The 22,222-nt window shown below is 32.2% G+C and overlaps 1 protein-coding gene across 2 annotated transcripts in view; it reads left to right on the top strand.

Annotated features, from left to right (window-relative positions):
• Positions 1 to 20,727, top strand: part of LOC134695041 (macrophage mannose receptor 1-like) — a 159,836-nt gene extending 139,109 nt beyond the window's left edge. The window contains exons 1-8 of one of the 2 annotated variants that reach the window (XM_063556214.1): positions 3,686 to 3,792; positions 6,048 to 6,115; positions 8,311 to 8,442; positions 10,850 to 11,017; positions 11,771 to 11,850; positions 12,291 to 12,381; positions 15,064 to 15,292; positions 18,971 to 20,727. In XM_063556214.1, the coding sequence (XP_063412284.1) occupies positions 6,052 to 6,115; positions 8,311 to 8,442; positions 10,850 to 11,017; positions 11,771 to 11,850; positions 12,291 to 12,381; positions 15,064 to 15,292; position 18,971 (765 nt within the window). In that variant the 5' untranslated portion in view covers positions 3,686 to 3,792; positions 6,048 to 6,051 and the 3' untranslated portion in view covers positions 18,972 to 20,727. Of the gene's footprint in view, positions 1 to 3,685; positions 3,793 to 6,047; positions 6,116 to 8,310; positions 8,443 to 10,849; positions 11,018 to 11,770; positions 11,851 to 12,290; positions 12,382 to 15,063; positions 15,293 to 18,970 lie in introns of those variants that run through there. The other variant, XM_063556213.1, reaches the window with a different exon arrangement.
• The last annotated feature ends 1,495 nt before the right edge of the window (positions 20,728 to 22,222 follow it).

The following is a 22,222-nucleotide window of genomic DNA, read 5'->3' on the forward strand; positions in this document are numbered from 1 at the left end:
ATTTTGTTTCACCTGCAACCAAGTTTTACAGTTTTATTGTTTTAATATGTTTCGACATTTTGATACGGCCCCTCTATGTTTGTAGTCAATGTAGGTATCGGATTCGGTGTACATGTAGATGTAGAAGACTATTCAACAATGTGTTATCTAAATATAAAGGTTACATAACGGTTGCATAGATAATATGAACATGTATCAAGTTATTGTTACAGAGTTCAATACGTACAATTACAACATAAATGTCTACAGTAAATGACTGATTAAACTATTGATCAGAATCTCAATTTTTCATTTTCTGTTTGTTAAAGGACGACATTAAAAATTCAATGAAGGATAAAAAAAACTTTATTCACATAGTTTTTCACTCACCATCCCCCCTCCCAACCCCCCTCTTTACTTAACTTGGGAAACAATTATTGACGCAAAACGATATATGTAAAAATCAATATCGGATAACCACATCTTGCATCAGTTCAACCCCCACCCCCATTTTTTTGAATTAAGTTTTGTTTTATCTTACATTGATCTTTTGATGTCGTCCCTAAGTTAAATACTTTTTCTTACATTGAACGTTACGAATATCAAATATACAAATGTGATGTTATGCTATTGTTTCAGAAAAAAGGGAGAAGGTTTGGATCCATTAAAACATTTAATCCCGCTGCAAATGTTTGCACCTGTCCTAAGTCAAGATCGGATGTACAGTATTTGTCGTTTGTTTATAAACGTGTTTCTTGTTCCTCGTTTTGTTTATATAGATTAGACCGTTTGTTTTCCAGTTTGAATGGTTTTACACTAGTAATTTTGGGGCCCTTTATAGCTTGTTATTCGGTGTGAGCCAAGGCACCGTGTTGAAGGCTGTACTTTAACCTATACTGGTTTACTTTTTAAATTGTTATTTGGATGCAGAGTTGTCTCATTGGCATCCACACCACATCTTCCTATATCTATTGTTGATAGTTGATAATGATAAGTCACTCAGTATTCCCAAATGTGATTATTAATTTCAACAAAAACAATATACACCCTCTATGTACATTGTGAACAGTTAGGAGGTTATACATGCTGCTTTGTATAATGACCGACTAACTACTCAACTCCGCTTTTGTGTATCAATGTGAGTATATCCCAATATGTGTTTTTCCTTTATTTATCTCTTAAATATTCTACGATTTTTGTATAACGTCAAATTACTGTCACCTTAACATAATACCCTTTTGATTTAGTTAAATATCTTGAAAATCTACTTCATTTTAATTGATTATCGTTTTGGTCTTAACTGGAGCAACGGATCTGAATTTTTGTCTCTCTAATAAAAATCATCAAAATTCGGCGAGATAAGAAAATATACATAATTTGTGAAATCGATGAAGAAGATTTTAAAACTTTAACGTTTATCATGTTTGACGAAATTTACTATGATATCAGATTACATGGATAACGTGTGATTTATCTTATTTTTACTATATTATATGTTTCAGAGATATTATTTTCCTCGTGTTATCGTAAAACATTTCACCCGGTTTGGTGGCTCACCCGTTTAACCTTAATCATCACAAGGGTATCAGCAGTCCAGTAGTCAGCACTTCAGAGTTGACAAGAATATCAATGATATGGTGATGTTTTAATATAAATTTCCAGTCTACAAAACCTTGAATATTTAGAAAAAAACTAAATATTTTCTTATACCAGGAACAGATTGCCTTAGATTTAGTATCATTGTTAAATGTGTGAAGTTTAAGGTTCTTTCGGTTATACATTATTGCTTTTCGTTTAGAGTTATGTGCAAAGTTATATCCTTCGATTCAAATTATACAAACATTTGTACACTATTTTAGGTTATATACATGTATAACATTGATTGCAATTACTTTAATATTTGTTCAAGATCTATGAAAGTCAAAATTTGAGGTGCTCTACCACTTGTTTTATTGTTTATCAGATAGTTTCTTTAAAACAAAAACAGGTTCAGTCTGAATGATTCATCAACAAATGCGTCTTAAACATATTTTTACTTGAATGAGCAAATATGTTACTCTGTTTCTATTCAGAAAGAAACACATAAAATATGCAAGTTTGTCGATATGGTTTAGGATTATTAATGTAATGATTGTTTAATAAAAAAGGAGTTTATGTATGATAGATTATGCCTTTTTTTTTAAATATTTGTCCAGGGAACAGTGATGTTAAAGATGTTCGTTTTTTGTTGTAGTTGAATTTCCAAAATGACACCATGCTTATAACTTTGCGCGTTACTCGCTCTTTCCGTCTCGAAACAATCTAATTAAAATTAAACCTCCACAATCCTATTTCGCGTATCAAACTTAAAGTACAAAGAACTAGCCAATGAATTTGTGTTTGTCCTAGCTTATAAAGCTGCTAACAATACCATTATTGTGTGACGTAAATTTTATATTGAGATCTCTTAATTTTGCGTCTGTCCGAAGTCAGGAGCCTCTGGCCTTTGTTAGTCTTGTATGATTGTAATTTTTAGTTTATTGTGTATAATTACGAGTTTAGTATGACGTCCATTATCACCAAACATATTTTTAAGGGGCAAGTTAAAGGGACGCCTCTGGGTGTGGGATTTTCTCGCTACATTTGAGACCCATTGATGGCGTTCGCCTGTTGTCTGCTCTATGGTCGGGTTGTTGTCGCTTTGACACGTTCCCCATTTCCGTTCGGAATTTTACTCGCTCTTTTTTTCCAGATTGGTCGCTGCGTTTGACTACTGAACAAATAGAAAGCCTAGTTGGCATCTAGATCTATTTAGCAGCTAGGCTAGCTGCAGTTCAGTAGCCAGAAGTGTACGTAGCCCTATGTTGATCTATTCAGCTGGAACGATACTGAATGCAACCTTGGTTTAGACAGAGCGAGTTAAAAAAGCAAGTTGGAAGAACAAGTGATGTCAACAAATCAAATAATGACTCTTATAGTGACATAATATAACACTAACAATGAATATTTCAGAAAATCGTTTACAAACATATCTTAAATTCTTTTGAAGAGTTTGAAGAGTTTACTCGACTTGTAAGTTTTTGTTCGATTTAACTATCTAAGTCACTTGTTCAGTTACGTGAAAAGCTTTCCCCGAGTAACCCGATTTAATCAAAGCGAGGACGACTATGAGGTTTCTACTCGTGTAACCCAAGCATGTTTATCAATATCAACGCCTTACAAAATTAACTGCATACACTCTAACTTTTCATGTACATCACCCAATGATTGCCTCATACTGGCCCCGCTCTGACCACACTTCATAAATTCCTTATATAATTAAAAAACAATCCAAGAAATAGGAACACGGGTACTCGGTTCTCCTTAAATCCGCCTTTGCATTCACCCTGGTTTTATTTTTTAAAGAATTTGAAAACAAGAATTATATTGTTGCCAGCTAACTCTATGATTATGTTTTCAGTCACATTATTGATCATGTGTTTGAACGTATATTCATACAATCGTATAGTTATAAACATTTTCTGATAAATTAACATGTTTAAAACAGAAAGCTATGAATAATAGTGCAACACATGGTATTCAAGATTTCTTACACTCCTCAAATTCAAATGAAGTAAAATATTATACAAGTGAAATCAATATTGCTGACGAAGCAACGACAATCTGTTCCACAGAATAATATGTATATACGTGGGTGTCCAATAGTGGTTTAAACATTTTGTATTTGCAAACGTTGCACAAAGGATTGGAAGATCGGTATAGGAACATTAGTGACGTCATCTTATAATAGAATTGTTGCCACTGGTTCTCAAATCAACATATACAGACATCTTGGTAAGACTAAAGTCTCAGAGGTAGGTTTTTTTTTTAGAAAAATTGATATTGGATTTGATCTAGCTGTCAGTAACTGCAAGTACTCTCAAATCTGAAATATGTGTCTTTTTGTTGGTAGGATATACCCGTCAATAACCACTCTTTATTTGTGTTAGATATATTCAAATCTTTATTTATCTGATGAGTTAAAACTTCTTAAATTTGTTAAGTTTGTTCTTACGTTGTACTGTTACACCACTGTCCAAGTGGCTAGGGGGATAGTTTTGATTTGTGTTTATTGATAAAGAGTGTTGGTTAACTATTGTTTCAAAGTACCAATATTTTTTTTTTAAATTAATACTCTGTTATTTGTTATAAGTAATATCAAATTCTTGATTTTTTTTAATAAGAATTTAATAGCGTAAGGAGCACACTATTTAAAAAGTACAAAGAAACTGTTGTGTTTGTTGAAAACAAATGCAACCATTTCTTTAAGTCAGTTAGAATTATTGACTGGCATTAGACGTTTGAAGGTTTTATAATTTATTTTTTTTAAACTATTTTTTTATTTTATAACGTTTATATAATATCAGAGAAAATATGCTGCAATGCTGATCGCATTGATCATATTATCAATTTTTCTTCTTATGTCAGAAATAATGCAATGTTATTTGTAGCTAGTAATATCAAAGGCCTCACAATAAAATTCTTTTATAAGAATTTGGATATTGTCAGTAGAATAATGCGTTTACTTTGTGTTGTGTTGAATATGCATGCAGTAATTTCTATAATTTGATAAAAATAATGAACCAATATTTTATTTCAGTACTTTTTTCAGGATTGATTGCTTTTCATAAAATATGTTTAATCTTAGGGACAAGATCATAAACTTAATGTCCACTATGTTCTAAAACAATTTCTCTTGTATCGGAAATAGTACACCAGCAATTGCTTCCAATTATTATAAATGTCTTTCGATAAGTAATTGTGAATAAAATTAGAACAAATAAATCAATTTAGACATATTAGATTGCCAGTAATTTACATGCCAAATTTTCTTATTGAAATATCCTGTACCAAGTTAGAAATATGGCATCACTATTAATGTCTTTCGATAAGTAATTGTGAATTAAATGTGAATAAATGAGGGTAACAAATGCCAAAAAAAAAGGTCGAATAAGAATATAATTTTTATGTCAGAATGGTTTGAATAATACAAATGAAAAGATTATCGGAAATAATGACTGCAACATCTGTTTCCTCATCTATTAAGACATATTAGATTGCCAGAATTGTATCGCTGTATTTGTAATATGGAACCGTCATGTCAGTTTGCATCAATTAAGACATATAAGATTGCCAGAATTGTATCGCTGTATTTGTAATATGAATGTCATTTTATATTGCATCAAGTTAGACATATTAGATTGCCAGAATTGTATCGCTGTATTTGTAATATGGAACCGTCATGTCAGTTTGCATCAATTAAGACATATAAGATTGCCAGAATTGTATCGCCGTATTTGTAATATGAATGTCATTTTATATTGCATCAAGTTAGACATATTAGATTGCCAGAATTGTATCGCTGTATTTGTAATATGGAACCGTCATTTCAGTTTGCATCAATTTAGACATATTAGATTGCCAGAATTTAATCGCTGTATTTGCAATAAGGAACCGTCATTTCGGTTTGCAGTGCATTTGTACGTTATAATGACAAGTATAAGAAGTTCTCTTTTGAGAATGGTATACAGTTATTATATTGTGTCGGTTGATTGATAATGTTTGTGGCTAAACATCAAGTGGCAACTATTTCATTCATGTGCACAACGAGTACATATTTTCGTAAGTTTCATATCAAATATTTAATCGTCAAAGATATGCTGTGTATTCATTGACTTTCGTTGAAACCAATTTTAGTGGTTTAAGAAAAAAGTTGCCAATTCGTGAATATTTAATTTCGTTGTTTTCACGTCTGCATGCATTCCTTTAAAAAAAACTTACACGAATCCGGTCAAAAGCAGACCTGTCTACATGTCTATTCTGGGGCAGACTTGTACTCGGGATTTGTCAAAGGAAACTTTTCTTCCAGTCTGGTCTAGAGCAACCCTATCTGCAGCAGTCCTACAGACGTAGACCGTAAGCCTGGTCTTCCAACGACGAAGTTAATAAAACATAATATACACTAAGCTATAATTAAAAAAAAAATATTACTAATTGAAAGTTGTTATACATTTTGTGTTGTATTTATATGAATAATTCACATTTTGCAGGACCATGCTGAACTTTTGTTATATTCTTGTTGTTGCCTGCAGCCTATACCATGTATCGAGTGCTGGAAGTAAGTTTTAGTATTAACAATAGATACTGCATACATATGCATTCAAAATGAAAAGTTGTGTTCACTGTGAGCAGGTGAAATCCTTTAGCATGTCAAAAATTAAGTAATTTTAACTAAAGGTGCATTGAAATACACACCCAATGAATAACACTTGTACTGTAACTATTCTGATGTTTCTAATTTGAAGAAGATAAACCATGCGGTGTATGCATCTATCACGCATTAAACGCCAGGTTTAGCTAGCCAAACCACTAGGTTTAACCAAATTTTCTTATTGAAATATCCTGTACCAAGTTAGATATATGGCAGCTATTCTCTAATAATTCTATTTATGTGTGTTGCACTGTCGTTTGTGTACTTTAGTGTCTAGTTGATGTGTTTCCCTTTATTTTAGTTAGTGACTCGTTTTTTATCAATCGATTTTTAACTATTGAACACTGGTATACTTAATTTAATAACACCGGTTGATTGAAACTAAATCTTTTTTTTCGATTGTTCTTCTTTAAACCTACGTTTGTAATGCCCTTAATTAAAATCATCCTGAATGATTCGCATCTCGAGAACAAGCAATTTTGTGATCTCTAATAATAGTCAGTCGATTAAAATATACCCAATTTTGTCCTGGTGATCTCAATCAGGTAGCGACTAAAAGGAAGGCATAGCTTGCAGGGATAGCTGCTAAGATGGCCCTTCATACATTTGTTGAATGGTTGTTCTGGTTCACCATCAAACTGTTCGACAATATAGCAGTATTTTTAGTCTTGTTATCAATATTGACAAATATGGTGTATTCCGCATTAGTGGGGTGACTGTTTACTTACGTCTACACGTGTTAATTAATACGTAACAATTTGAGGCGTTACGTAAAACGTTAAAATTACTTAAGTATGTACTTGTAATTTTTGGTTTTGAAAACTTATTCTATTATTTAAATGAGTTATTTTAAATTGAATAGACCGTTAGGCCTAGATCACCCTCATATATTTTTACATATTTTTTTTGTGAGGGGGAGATTAAGTTGCTTTGTCTTTAGAACATTGCCCATGATGTGTTTTGTGTGTTTTTGACTGTCTTGTCTTTTTTAAGCCTGGGCGTTGTCAGTTTGATTTCGATTTATGAGTTTTTATTAAGCACATACAATAAGATATTTATCATATGCGAGATGTTTTAGATATACAAGTTGTTGTCTCTTTGACACATTTCCCATTTCATTTCTCAATTTTAAGGTTTCTTTGAAAGAAAATGACCCGCTTAAGTTATTCTATACATCTTTGAAATAATTAGGAATTTCTATATTTTAAGGATATAAATAAACTCATCATAGACAGATATCTGGAATAAAATTTTATATTTACTCCAGACGCGAGTTTCGTCTACTCATCAGCAACGCTCGAATCAAGCAATGTTTAAAAGGCTTAATAAAATACAAAGTTTTTGCCAAAAACAGCTAATGTAATCTATTCCTGAAAGTTTTTAAAAAAATGAATGAGGAATGAGTTTAATCATTTTGTGTTACAAATTCTAAATAACAACAATTCTTAAAAGTTTTATCTATTTATATATGTTCATATTTCGATTTTTAAGAAAACAAAATCGGAAGAGTTCTTACAGATTGATTGTCGACTCGACAAGCGTCGATGTAAATGATTATTGCGTCAAAAGATTTAATTTTCATATTCATTGATTAACAAAAGTAACCAGATGTGTCTTAATATTGTCTTAAGCTAGTGACATCTGTAAAAATGCACACCTACGATTTTTTTTCCATTATGTTTTTACACGGAATAGACATATGTTACATGGTATAATTATCTTTTATGATTTGTATAAACATATTTCGCTGTGACTGAGTTTTCTTGCGTTTGTTTGTTATTTTTTCCCGTCACGTACTATTATCATTTTAGCGATATCATTATTACTGCCATATATGGTGGAGGATTGGCTAGCCATTTAACCATGTTTGACCCCTTAAAATGTCCGGTACCAAGATAGAATATCAACTACTCCGTTTCTATGTATGTTGGCGTTTGTTCTGGTTGAAGTTTAGTGTTTCTTTTGTTTAGTTGTTTTCGTCCTATAACTTTTGGTTCACACAGTTTAAGTTATTACCTAGATGTTTGCTTGAAGAAATTATGACTGGAATAGCGGTATACTACTGCTTTTTAAATATATTACATTGTATGTGTACATTACAGAACTCACTCGGCAATGTAAGGAATCGAAAGGAAAATGCGGAGTAACCACAGATGTAAGTTGTAATAGGATGTTTGGTCCTGGATGGGTAGAACACGGCAAATGCTGTAATTCAAGACCGTGTTGTGTCGAATGTAAGTATACGTGTATATATCTTAGCTCTGAATTAAAAGGGGTGGTTGAACAGATTTCACTAGCGCATTCTCTGTATACCTGTCCAAAGTTAGAATCCTCTAATTTAATGGTTGTTGTTTTTTGTGTAAATGGTAAAAATATATCATTAAAATTGAGAATCGTAACCGGGATATTATCAAAGAGACAACAAACTCACAAAACAGCAGAAAACAGCTGACTGCCACCAATGGGCCTTAAACAAAGAAAAAAAAAATCCCACACAGGCGTCTTTCTTCAGCTGGACCCTTCAAAACGGTTTACCTTTTTAATTAAATAACTAAAGCCAGATGAAGCTGACTGAATCGAAGCCACTGCTAGTGGACGTTTCTTTCCTGAAGGTATCACCAGTCCAGTTGTCAGCACGTCGATGATGTCATGAATATCAATTATATGGTAATGTTTATAAATTTACTGTTTGCAAGAGTGTAAATTATTCGATTTACTTAAGATGTTATTATCCAAGGCATAGATTACCTTAGTCAAATTTGGCACTGACAACTGTTTGGAAATTGGGATCCTCAATGCTCTTTAACTTTGTGCTTGTTTGGCTCTTTAGATATTTTGATATGAGAGTCACTGATGAGTCTTATGTAGACGAAACGCGCGCCTGGCGTACTAAACTATAATCCTGGTACCTTTGATAACTATATAGATAACTTAGCTGTTTTTTTGTCACACCTTTTGGGGAAATTTTGATCTTCACTGCTCATCAACTTTATACATATTTGGCTTTCTAATGTTCTTGAACTTATCGTCACTGATGAGTCTTTTGTAGACGAAATGTGCTTCTGGTGTTACAAATTATGAACCTGAACTATAGGAAACCCGCAAAAATGCATAATGCGGCGAGGTTAAACTTGTTTTGTGAGATATCAGGCCTCTCTTATTTTGGATTCGAACGCATGCTACTTGAAAAGTTAAAAAGTATATATTTAACGAAATACTTTTGACTAACAGGTCGAATAAATGATGTTATTAAATCTAGTTGACTGCAATCTGCAATTGCGAAATGTGCAGAACACGAGATGTATCATAATGGCTGTCAATTATTAATCTAATAACAGGTATACCGCAAATAATTTTGAACGCTTTATCCGGATTTCGATAAATAGACATTCATTAAAGATAGATCGCAGGTGTATATTTTTTCAGATTATTCTATCCTTTGCCAAAATAAAGATTTCTATGCTTTTTCCAAAAAAAATAATAATAAAAAGTAGGGGTCACCGTGCTATTTGCAAGCTACTGGTCGTATAAAATTGCCAATGATTGCTTAGATAGTTAATGAAAAACACCTATGTGTGCATAAAAATAATTCTATGAGATAGGGTTGTGAAAGATAAAATCAGAAGATGATTTTATGTTTGAGGAAAAATAGAAAGACAAAATGGTGTCGCCGAATTTGTTTTCTTGTTATAAGTTGAAAAATATAATATATATAATTTATAAATTATGAACTAATCTTCCCTTAAGGTGGTACCCAACACTTTCACTAAAATTAATTTGGCTCGTTTAATATTCATAAAATTTTGACACAGTATTTCCTTTGACCCTTTAACAAAAAAATAAAAACAAATAAAAAATTGAACCAACCGTTTAATCAGAAAAATTACACTGGTTATATAGCAGTTTGACGAACACTTATTTTGATCATTGAGAAGCTTAATATTCCCTTAACAACACAACGTCATTAAAACGTTTTGCTGATTTTACAGAGTTATCTCCCTGTAGTGTTAGGTACCACCTTAAATGCCCAAAATGAAAAAAATGATTCTATTTTGAACGATGCAATAATTTACTAAGTTTTTTTTGCTATAACTAAACATGATGAATGGTCTGACATATAAATTGCCAATATATCTCAAAAATTGCAAATTTGTCAAAAAATAAAATCACAAACATACTGAACTTAGAGGCAAATCAATTCGGAAAGTCCATAATCACATTGCAAAATCAAATAATAAAGCGCATCAAAAACGAACGGATAAGAACTGTCAAATTCCTGACTTGGTATAAGCATTATATCAAGAGCGGATGTGTACTGCGATTTTACAATTCAAGAAAGCGGTATACCATGTATCTAACTTAAAATCAGGTCAAGCCGTAAAATGTATTGTTTAACAATCAATAGTTATCACATGTACAAGGATAATAATTCATTATGCCAAATGCGCTTTTCGTCAAAATAAGACGATATGGTATAACTGCCAATCAGAAAACTCTCAACAAGAGAAAAGTATCCAATTGAGAATGTAATGGAGGTATGGGTGATTTGCAAAGATTAAACTAGAGTAAAGCTCATGATCGTGTACTGTTTTGGTGTTTATCTATAATAATAAACTAATAACTTTAAATTCTATATTGCAGCTAAATGTGAAGACATTCCAAATATTCCAAACGGGAAAGTGACAAAAACTGGTACATCTATTGGTTCTACCGCAACTTTTTCATGTTTCATTGGGTATAAGTTACGTGGGAACCAGCCAATCACGTGCACTGAAGATGGATGGAGTGACTATCCTCCAATTTGTTATGGTATGGACATCATAAACTAAGATGTATATAATTAGGATTGTAATATTACTACATTCCAATATGTTATGTACAGACACCATACACTGTGATGTTTATATCTAGGGTTGTAATATTACTGAATTCCAATATGTTATGGTACGGACATCATCAACTAAGATGTATATACTTAGGGTTGTAATATTACTACATTCCAATATGTAATGGTCCGGACATCATAACCTGCGGTGTATATATTAAGGGTTGAATTTTTTTATTTTTTTTTTGAACATTCATCAATTATGTGGTTGCACAGTTACATTTTCAGCAGTTTAAAATTTTGTCTTTTTCAAATTTCTTAAAGTTCTGATCATCAAACATGGAATACTGTGATCGTTGTTGGTAATATTTTTGTACCAATATTTTAGGTACAAATCAAGTACTGGAAAATACAAGTACCTAAATATTACATTAATTCTAAAGTTAAGAAATAGTACTTAATATTAAAAGTAAATTTCCAGTACTACAGATTTTCAGTACAGAAATAGTTAAGAAATAGTACCTATGCAAAAGTAGCTGTGTACACAACATACCTGAATCTGTAAATTCAAAATATAAAAAACGAAGTTTAAAATAGTACATCTTTTATCTTTTTGTGTTTTTCAGAGAGAAAAAAAAATCACGCATAGTAAAGTCGCTTACATATCATTTGTAAAAAAAAAGACGACATTAAGTAATTTAAAAAATCAATAATACTTGATATCTCTGTTTTTATAGCTTATCCAGATAGTATTGTTCACTTTAAAGGATCAACGTACAAATTTCACTACAGAAATTTAGAATGGCTTCAAGCAGAGGTATACTTCTTTATGCATGATAACAAAACGCATTGTTGGTCTCAAAAGTAGCATGCTTGTGTACTAATGAAGGATGAATGTTTCCTTGTTACATTGTGAACTAGCACTTTTCATCCCCGGAAAAGCAAATGAGGTTGGACAAATGTAGTGCTTATATTACATCAACTATACATTCATATTTAATCGGAATAGGGATGAATTGTCCTCCACGTTTTTGTTTTGTACTATAGCTAGTATGAAGAAAAATAAATCTAAAATAATCAGAGAAAAAGAAAGACAGCAAAAAGTCCATCACAGTTCTTTGTGTGATCTTTTATATACTATGCTGATCTCTTGTTTCTCAATAACTACCATTTCAAATAAATAGGCGAATCCCCTTCATCAAAGTGATCATAATATTATGAGTACTAACGGTACTTCCCTTTGTTTTGTTATTGTAGATTCATTGTAAAGGGCAAGGTGGCAATCTGACAAGTATTGAAACTGAGGACGAAAACAATTATCTAAAATATGTAGCTAATTTGATACCAGGTAACGACTTTTGTTATATTTGAAGCGATCAATTTAAGACTTTGTTTTATATATATATATATATATATACGTAGTATTAAGTTGTTTTGCATTTTTTTACAACCCATCATTTAATATCAAGACGGGACAACCCGCATTATAATGACTCCCCTGTACACCTATTGATTTACATTGTTGCTACACCAGGGATTCCCCGGTACATATAGTGGCTTAGATTGATACTATACCAGGGATTCGCCGGTACATCTAGTGGCTTAGATTGATGATATACCACGGATCCCCCTGTACACCTAGTTGCTTGGATTGATAATACACCAGAGATTCCCCTGTACTCATATTGACTTAGAATGTTGTTACACCAGGGAATACCCAGTACACCTATTGACTTATAGTGTTGTTAAACCAGACGGGAAAACCTCCCTGTATTGATTTCTCTGAACACCTACTGACTTAGATTGTTGTTACACCAGGGATTCTCCGGTATATCTATTACTACTTAGATTCTTATAAGACCAAACGGGACAACCTTCCTATATTGATTCCCCGGTACATCTATTGACTTAAGACTTTTGTTACACCATATATTACCGGGTACACCTATTGATTAAAAGTATAGTTGCATTAAGGTTCCCCAGGTAGACATAGTGACCTAATGTGATGCTACACTAGAGATTCCCCTGTGGACCTATTGACCAAGATTGATGCTACACCGTGAAATTCCCACTTCACTTTTTGACTTAGGTTTTTGTTACATCTTTTCATTTACATTTTTTTTACAACAGAGAATTTCCTGGTTCACCGATTGACTAATAATATACCTACATAAAGGTTTCATTGGTACATTTATTGACTTAGATTGTTGCTACACTAAAAATTTTCCGATCACCTATCAACTTAAATCCGTGTTAGACCGATGATTCCCCCATCACACCTATTGAATAATATTATTGTGACTCCAGGGATTCCCCGGTTCACATATTGACATAAATTGGTGTTACACCATAGATTCTCCGGTACAAATACTGACTTAGATTGTTGTAACACTAGGTAATCCTTACTTTAAGTTTTTACATGTTTTAAAAGGGTTTTCTTACACTATGAATATTTGGTATACTTATTGACTTAGGTTTGTGATACACAAAGAATTATCCGGCACACCTATTTCATTGAAGTGTTGTTACACAAAAGATTCCCCGGTTCACCTATTGACAAAGATTGTGTATACAAAAGATGAAAATAAGATGATGTAATTGATCCGTATGCATTTATATATACACATGGACATAAGTATTGCAACACCAAATTGAAAATGAAATTGAAAAAGCACACATTATTTTTTTGTGATATAATTTGTTGAAATATAACTAGTTAAACATTATTTGATTATAACCTGACATTAATGAATCAATATAGACTGGGTAAGTTCTTATCTGCACATGCAGCTACTGTACCCGTAAACACACACACAGATCTTTTTAATCCTTAATGTTTGCAACACTTTAAATAACCAAGTTTATAAAGTTATGTGATTGACACCTTGCAATTGATCCTGCATAACTCTTAACTGCAGCAAGATGGCAGATTATTAGCATGAGAGTAGGTATGTCGCTTGTTGGTCATCATTATTCCACTATAAGTTGTTTTGAGAATAAAATCAGGCAACAAACGATGTTGAAGACCTTCCGAGACCCCCTATACCATCTGCTAGGTAAAATCAATCATAATAAAGGTTGGTCAGAAGGAAACCCATTGCAACAATAAAATCATTAAAAGAGAGTGGTGGCCTTCTAGAAGGCTTTAAACAAGAACTGTACAGGATCGACTCATCGCTACTGGTCATCATGCGATAATACCGTTTTTGGGACCTTTGCTTACACACAGCCACACAGTTGTCCGCATCCAATATAGTGGAGGTATCACCAAAGTTGGAAATTAGCATTGTGGAGGAAGATCCATTGTTCCAATGGAATTCAGTTCATCTTCCTCGGCCAGATCGTAGCCCGGATTTTAACCATATCGAGCAGATATGGGACACCATTGGGCGAAAAGACATCCCAGTTGAACACGTCATGGAATAAACAATGCCCTTCATCAGAAATGGTTGCTGCTACCTTAGCATCAAGTTAGTCGATTTATGACAGGAATCAGATGACGTTAAGAGACGGTTATTCGTTTGAATGGAGGCTGCGCATAAAGTACTTATTCTTTGGCGAATAACGATCAACAATAATGTGAACAATCATCTTAAGAATAATTTTGAAATGTCTGACATTGTGAAGTTCGACTACAGTAAAAGTTGTAAAATGCATTTTTTGGTACACAAAAAACTTCATGTTGTTATTGACATTGTGGTTAGATAAAATATATGTTTTCTCACAATGTTATTCATTTAAATGCCAATGTTATTGTACACAATTTTTCAATATTATTTAACAAATCTTTTATCATATTACATCCAAATAAAGACGCTGATTTTTCAAGTTTTAAAAAATCAAGGTGCTGCAATACTTTTTTCCAGGTATATACATAATCCGTTAATGAATTAAATGTGTTGATGATTATTTATAACTTTCCATTATATTATTTTGTAACAGTATGCAGTGTGTTATGTGAAAGTTCTATCATGTTTGTGTATTTCTAAAGATATACATATATATCAACTTATGTTTTACTTGTGTTCAGGTTTTTGGTGGATAGGCCTATCGGATATAAAGACTGAAGGATCATTTCAGTGGACTTTGAGTCAACAACTAAAATTTACTGATTGGTATCAAGGTCCACCCATACAACCAGATGATGAAGATGATTCTGGTGGTTCTAATGCGGACTGTGTTCTATTGAATCCATATAAATCATATCAATGGTCTGATGAAATATGCCGCATAGGTGCATTAGCAATTTGTGAATTTTGGTCAGTATTATCTTTTTGAAATAAGATATCATCTTTTAAGTTTTAGATTTCTTTGAACGGCTTGGATTGATACAATATTTTAACAACACCATATATATAGTTGTTAATGTAATTGAATGTCTTAATTTGTCACATTTACGTCAGGCTGACTAGCAATGTGACCATCTAAACTTTAATAGTACAGATGTCACGATTGTATACTTACATACATTGGAATTAGAAAATGAAAAATAAAAAGATATGAAGTAAATGTACATGGGACAAATCGTAAACAATACATAGAAAAAAGAAAACAATATCAGGTCTTTTATTTCTGTTCTTCATCTTGGAAGTTGATTAAGGGTTTCACACAATGAACGAATCGATCAAGCTCTACAACAAGATCAAGAAGAGCTCTAGCATCGACTTTAGAGAGACTCTTTCTGTTTGTTAATGTCGAAAAGAATACTGACAAAGGGTTTTTATATTTGATATTTATTCTGGAATAGGAAATGCTTTAAAAATGTTTGTCCTGCTGGAATATAGTTAATTATAGTGTAGGTTTGCCACTTTAGAGCACCTGAGATCACACCTAATTTTTGGTGGGGTTCGTGTTGTTAATTCTTTAGTTTTCTATGTTGTGTCATGTGTACTATTGTTTGCCTGTTTGTCCTTTTTATTTTAAGCCATGGCGTTGTTAGTTTATTTTTACTTTATGAGTTTGACTGTCCCTCTGGTTTCTTTCGACCTTCTTGTAGACCTTTCATCAATCTGGTATTGATTCACAGTTTCAAAGTAAAATTTTACTATTTTAAAATTATCTTTGTAAATTAAACTAAGTCTGTGATAGAAAGCATAGCTATGTTATTATAAACACATATTTTAAATAAAGCTTAATAAATTAAACTAATTATGTGATAGAAAGCATAAATATGTTATTATAAACACATCAGTTTAAAGACAGCTTCCGCACTTAAAATGTTCTTACAACAAGCATTACAAGCAGCATGATTTAAATTGAAAAATGAGACCATTAAGTAAACATAAATTTTATTTTTCTTGGTCGTCAATTCGATCTTATATTTCGTCGTTTTCCCATGGATACACATATTCCTATATATATAAACAAATTAATAGTTTAATATAAGATAAAAGTGAACTTGTTAATTAGGTCTTTCCACTTTTCGTGGAAAGACCTTTTGTTTTTCTTCTGATTATTAGGTCTTTCCACTTTTCCGTGGAAAGACCTATTGGTTTTCTTCTGATTATTATTATTATTTTTTTTCTTCCGCCAAACTTTTTGTTCCTTCGCAAATTTTTTGTTTCGCAAGATGTCGCTTAGATATATGGTATTTGATATCGAGCAGTTAATACGCTTTTGAAACTGACACCGCTTAACCAAAATCTTTTCAATGTAAGAGTTATCTCCATGAACACTGTTTTTCTTGTGATCGCTTAATATTCGCAACCGTATAAGAAACCGACAAATTTATTTTTCCAAATTGCTCGTTATATCCTCAGGATGTTCTGTTTAATTTTGACCGAAGCCTTATATAGATTCCATATGAGAGTTATCCCCCCTTTTATGTTTGATATAAGAATTTGCATTTCTAACTGGTTAACCATAAGAGATAGAGACCTAGGGTCTTTTGATTTGAGGTCCTTTGTCCAAAAAAATGAAAATAAGGTCAAGGTCAAAGGTCAAGGTCATATTATAAATTTTGATTTTGGCTTATTTTGACTTATTTTCAAAAGCCGTATAACTTATCGACAAATTATTTTTACTAAATTGTTAGTCGCGACATGTGGTAACACGTAGATTTTAGTCAAAAGAGTACGTAGACATTTGATGCCAGTTTTGCCCCCTTTTATATCTAATATTAGTTGTAAGGTAATACAACTCATTAACTATATATAGTAGAGGCCTAAAGTCTTTTGATTTGAGGTCCTTGGTTGATGACCTCAAAATTGAGCTCAAGGTCATAGGTAAATGTAACGTTCTAGATTTTGACCTTTGCTTTTACCTCATATGTATACATGATCAAGACTTGGGACTTTATAAATTAGGTTGCAAGCAATGTGATCTAGAAAAAGACAACCGGTAGTGACCTTTTGTAAATCGGAAGTAGCTATATTTTGTACTTTATTAATGAATAAGTATATAGAACCATATATTTTTGGAATCAGTGTCAAGTAAACAATAAAAAATTACCGGAAGTAACATATTTTAAACCGGAAGTAAAAAATGATCTCCCTTATTTATATCTTTGTGTATAGAAACAATATATTTTTGGAATAAGCGTTCAATAAGCGGACATTTGACGCTAAAATTGATATTTAAAAACCAAATTCTAATATTTCATATAAAAAAGGACTTAACTGGTGGAAAGACCATCAATGGTTCTCTGAACAATTGGTTTTTAATTATAATTTTTTTTTTCTTCTGCCGTCTGAAATGCTTTTTTGTTTTACAACATATCGAATGGATGTTTGGCCAACAGTGTTGTTCAGTAATGGTGGTTTAAAAACTCACCCTGTGTGACCGAACACTTATTCTTATAGGAGTTATCTCCCCGCGTCCCCTTTTTCTTGTTATCGCTATATCTCTAAAACCGTATAAGATTTTCACAAACTGTTTTCACTAATTTGTTTGTCTACTCTTAAGAATGATTTGTTTTACTTTGACTAAGGTGATCAGAAGACATCTTATGGGAGTTATTTCCCTTTGAAAATTTAAAATTCAAGATATGTTGGGTTTATTCATACATTATGAGTTGTAGAGGCCTACAGTCTTTTGATATGAAGTCCTTGGTCCATATAAAGGAAATTGAGGTCAAGGTCAAAGGTCAAGGTCATGTTATAAATTTTGAATTTTGCTTGTTATCGTTATTCAAAAGAAACTGTAACAGTTAATGATACGATGTGTTTGCCAAATTACTGTTTACAACAAGGGGCAACTTCAACCCAATTCAGTCGAAGTGTTTTGGTTAACCCTTATAGGAGTTTTCTCCCCTTATGTATTTGAAATCATTATTTCTCCACAACCATACAAGTGATTGACCTCGGACCTTCTAATTTGAGTTCACTGACCCATGACCTTGAAATTGAGGTCAAGGTCAAAGGTCAAGGTCATGTTATAAATTTAGAATTTTGCTTGTTATCGTTATTTTAAAGAAACTGTAACAGTTGATGATACGATGTGTTTGCCAAATTACTGTTTACAACAAGGGGCTACTTCAACCAATTAAGTCAATGTGTTTTGGTCAACCCTCTTAGGAGTTATCTCCCCTTTTGTATTTGAAATCGATATTTCTCTACAACCATACGAGTGATTGGCCTGGGGTCTTTTGTTTTTGAGAGCACTGACCTATGACCTTGAAATTGAGGTCAAAAGTCAACTTGACGTTCTAGATTTTGACCTTTGCTTTGAATTTGTTTTTGTTCATTATAAAACATTTAAGTCTTCTGCATATATCTATTAATCTTATTTTTCTATATCAGTTGAGGTACCAAATTACATCAACAAGGAGTGACCCTTTCTAACATCTTTTTTCTAAATTTCATTCTAATTATCGAGGTGGAAAGACCTTCAATTGTTCTCTAAAGAATTGGTTTTTAATTTATATTTATATTTGTTTTAGTTCTTACTATTTCATTCATAAAATGCTCAGATGTAAGCTTATATTTTGTTTTTTGTAGATACCAGTAGAAGTCATTGATACGGAACAATACAATCAGCATTTTAGAGCATTTACTTGGTCATTGTGCTAAGAGTTAATTAAACAATTCGCAAAGACTATGTCGTATAACTTTATATATATTGCCTACCAATTGTAGCTACAGTCCTATACCTTCTGACAACAATTCGTCTTCGGAACATTGACAATGATTTATAGTTTGAGTTATTTTTTTCATTGTTCTTATATTATATCTTGATTAAATTAAAACGCCATGGAAATGTAACAATAATAAAATAATTATATTGTTACAATGGAGACTAATTGCGAGAATTATTTGTTAAGATAGGAACTGATTAATTACGAGTTTAACAATAATATGAGTCAGGCATTACCTGTGAATGGGGACACAGTCTATTTGAATATTTTTTTTGTAACTTACATATTTGTTTAAAAAAAAAAAGACACGGAAATACCGTAACATTTCCGATTTTGGTTCTGTTGTTTGGGATTTTATTTGTGACGTTATTTAAGTTATGACGTCATGTTCAATGTAAATAAAGAAACGCATATCCACCAGGTAACGTTAATTCAAATCAAAGACAAAGAATTATTAAAAATGAAATATTGGTATCGTGATCCTTGAGTTCATATATTTTACTAACCTGCTCAAATTGTCACGAAACAACAAGACCGGAAAAGAAAGTTTATTTTTGCGCTCTGCGCAAACTGGAAATAAAAAATTGCGACATAAAAATATTTGAACGATTTTGAGTTCATTAGTACAATGAACAATTCGGGAATTTGTTATACTGTTTTTGAGGACTTCGTCCCCATAATAAATGAGTCTACGGCTACCTTGCGTTATTGTTACATTAATGCAAAATAAAACTTGAAAACTTGTATTTGAATTTTGCGATATTGAATACAAGTTTTATGTTTTTATTAACAATGTCAGTTTTAACAAATCCCGTATGTTGTTAATGAAAGCATGATTTGGTCAGACGCATTTTAGTAAAACCACTCTAAGCATCCATCACTAGCAAGTGATGCAATAATTTTTATACGTATGTATTGCATACTGTACAATTCAATATTGCACTATCCTTTCTAGAAGTTAAAGAAACTTTCAATGTATGTCATGATTCATATGAACAAATCTTATTTTAATCTTGCGATGTTTATATTATATTGTGAAGACAATTCATGTTTGTTCATATTTGCAGAAATGTTAAAACTAGTGGAGTCCGACAATTATGTGATCGTTATGTCGGTCTTATCGACAATAACATTAAGTATCGCACGTATAAGATTTAAGTTTGATAAATCTAGGGTTCATTGAAGTGCATAATTTATATGTAATATTACCGTAGACTCAAATATTATTTGTCAGTCGTCATTTATAGCATCTTTGTCAACCCTGTATACCGACAATAAGTCTCAAATGAATCAATACTTGTATTAGTATTGTTATATTTCCATGTCACCATAGCCAGTGCCATTAAAAAAGAAAGGGAGATGGAGTTAACGTACATACATGTATGACAATAGTAATACATGGTAAAACCCAAATATTAAACGTTTTGATTGATGTCCTTCATCTTCAAGTCACCATGAAGAATTCAACAATGATAAATATTTCTCATAACTTGTAGTAAGTTCAAATTGATCCTCTGCATGGATTGAGCAGTATTCATGGTTAAATATTATACAATGAAATTAAGAATGGAGATGGGGAGTGTGTCAACGAAACAACAACCCGGCCATAGAAAAAACAACAGCAGAAGGTCACAAACAAGCTTCTTTTCTATTTTTATGACTGTTTGTTGATACTTTTAAATTTCACCAAATAAGGAATAAATTGATATTTGTTTGCTTTACGATTTGTTTATATTTGCCAAACGACGTTGGTCAGGGGATTTATTGTTTTATCTGTCCATAATAAATGTAAATTCCATCTATAAAGTTCAAACATTTATTTAGAGTGGATTGGGAAAGAAATTATTGCAACTGGGCATTATTCCCTTCTACTTTGCGGGTGCGAGTGCTGCCTTTTAGTTGAATTAGTCTTCCTTTTTTAAAAATCTACAAGGATGTCTTAATCTTTTAAGTGCAAGATATACTGCTCTCTCTTCAAATGGGTCAGCCATTTATCGTCCCCTTCCGATGGACTATCTTCCTTTTTCAAGACCATACCCTCAAATAGTGCCAATGGAGAGACGGAATGGGGATCGAACCAGAGATCTTTGTGTTAGTAGGTAGTCAGATACACTAACCACTACACCACGACTCAGTAGTCAGATACACTCTCCATCTATCTGCGTTATAGTGAGAAATTTTGTTAATTGATGCGTTTTAATTAACCAAGGGTTTCTGATGTGAATACGGTTATATTGACCTACATTTCACATATGAGTGAGTAGTTAAAGTTTGCGTTACAGTCCATATCTAAGATACAACTCCTGGAGAAATAATGTTTTTTTTTTTTAAACAGTGAATGTGTCAAAGACAACCACCAAACAAAATAACAGAACACAACTTAAGGCTACAGATCCACTACATCGTCGAAGTTGTGATTGTTTTCCGTTATTTCTAGTTTTCGAGGATACATTAATGGAACTCAATTAAAAAAGTTTGAATTGTTTGAGGAAAAAACATCATCAAATATCTGAATGTTTATTAAATGATCTTGCCCTTTGCTCTTCTTGCTTGTTACTAGTGTCCAACGGAGCTCCGATTCATATGAGAGTTAGCAAAGGTCGTAAAGAACAACTATAGAAAAGGCGCACAGTTCATGTTTTACATGCCGTTTGGTATCCCAAAAATACTTCGAAATATATTAATAGCGTTGATAATCATTGTAAATTATTTTTCTTTGACGATTTTTCAATTCAACATGCGTATGGTAGTACAATCAAAAGTGTTGATAGAACTTATTTCAGATAACCATCAGGATTTAAAAATATCTACAGGTTCTTGAATGTCTTGTAGAATCCACTTATCCGATTAAACAATTTGAAAGTATGACTGAAGATCCTCTTCAGTGGAATAAACACGTCTAGTACGATGAAAAGGAGTCGCGTGTTACTTTCCGGTATTCTTTCAGGTTAACTATAATGGTGCAAAATATAAAGAGGGACAGCTTAGCTCATGAATGGAAAAAAAAGCGTGTAAATTTACAACAAATCTATGGCTTCCATGAATTATTTCGATTCTAATAGGACAAATAAGTTCATTCAAATTATAACCATGTTATGTTATGGCAGAAAGGAAC

The sequence above is a fragment of the Mytilus trossulus genome, chromosome 13, assembly GCF_036588685.1.
Source record: "Mytilus trossulus isolate FHL-02 chromosome 13, PNRI_Mtr1.1.1.hap1, whole genome shotgun sequence".
Taxonomy (NCBI): Eukaryota; Metazoa; Mollusca; class Bivalvia; order Mytilida; family Mytilidae; genus Mytilus; species Mytilus trossulus.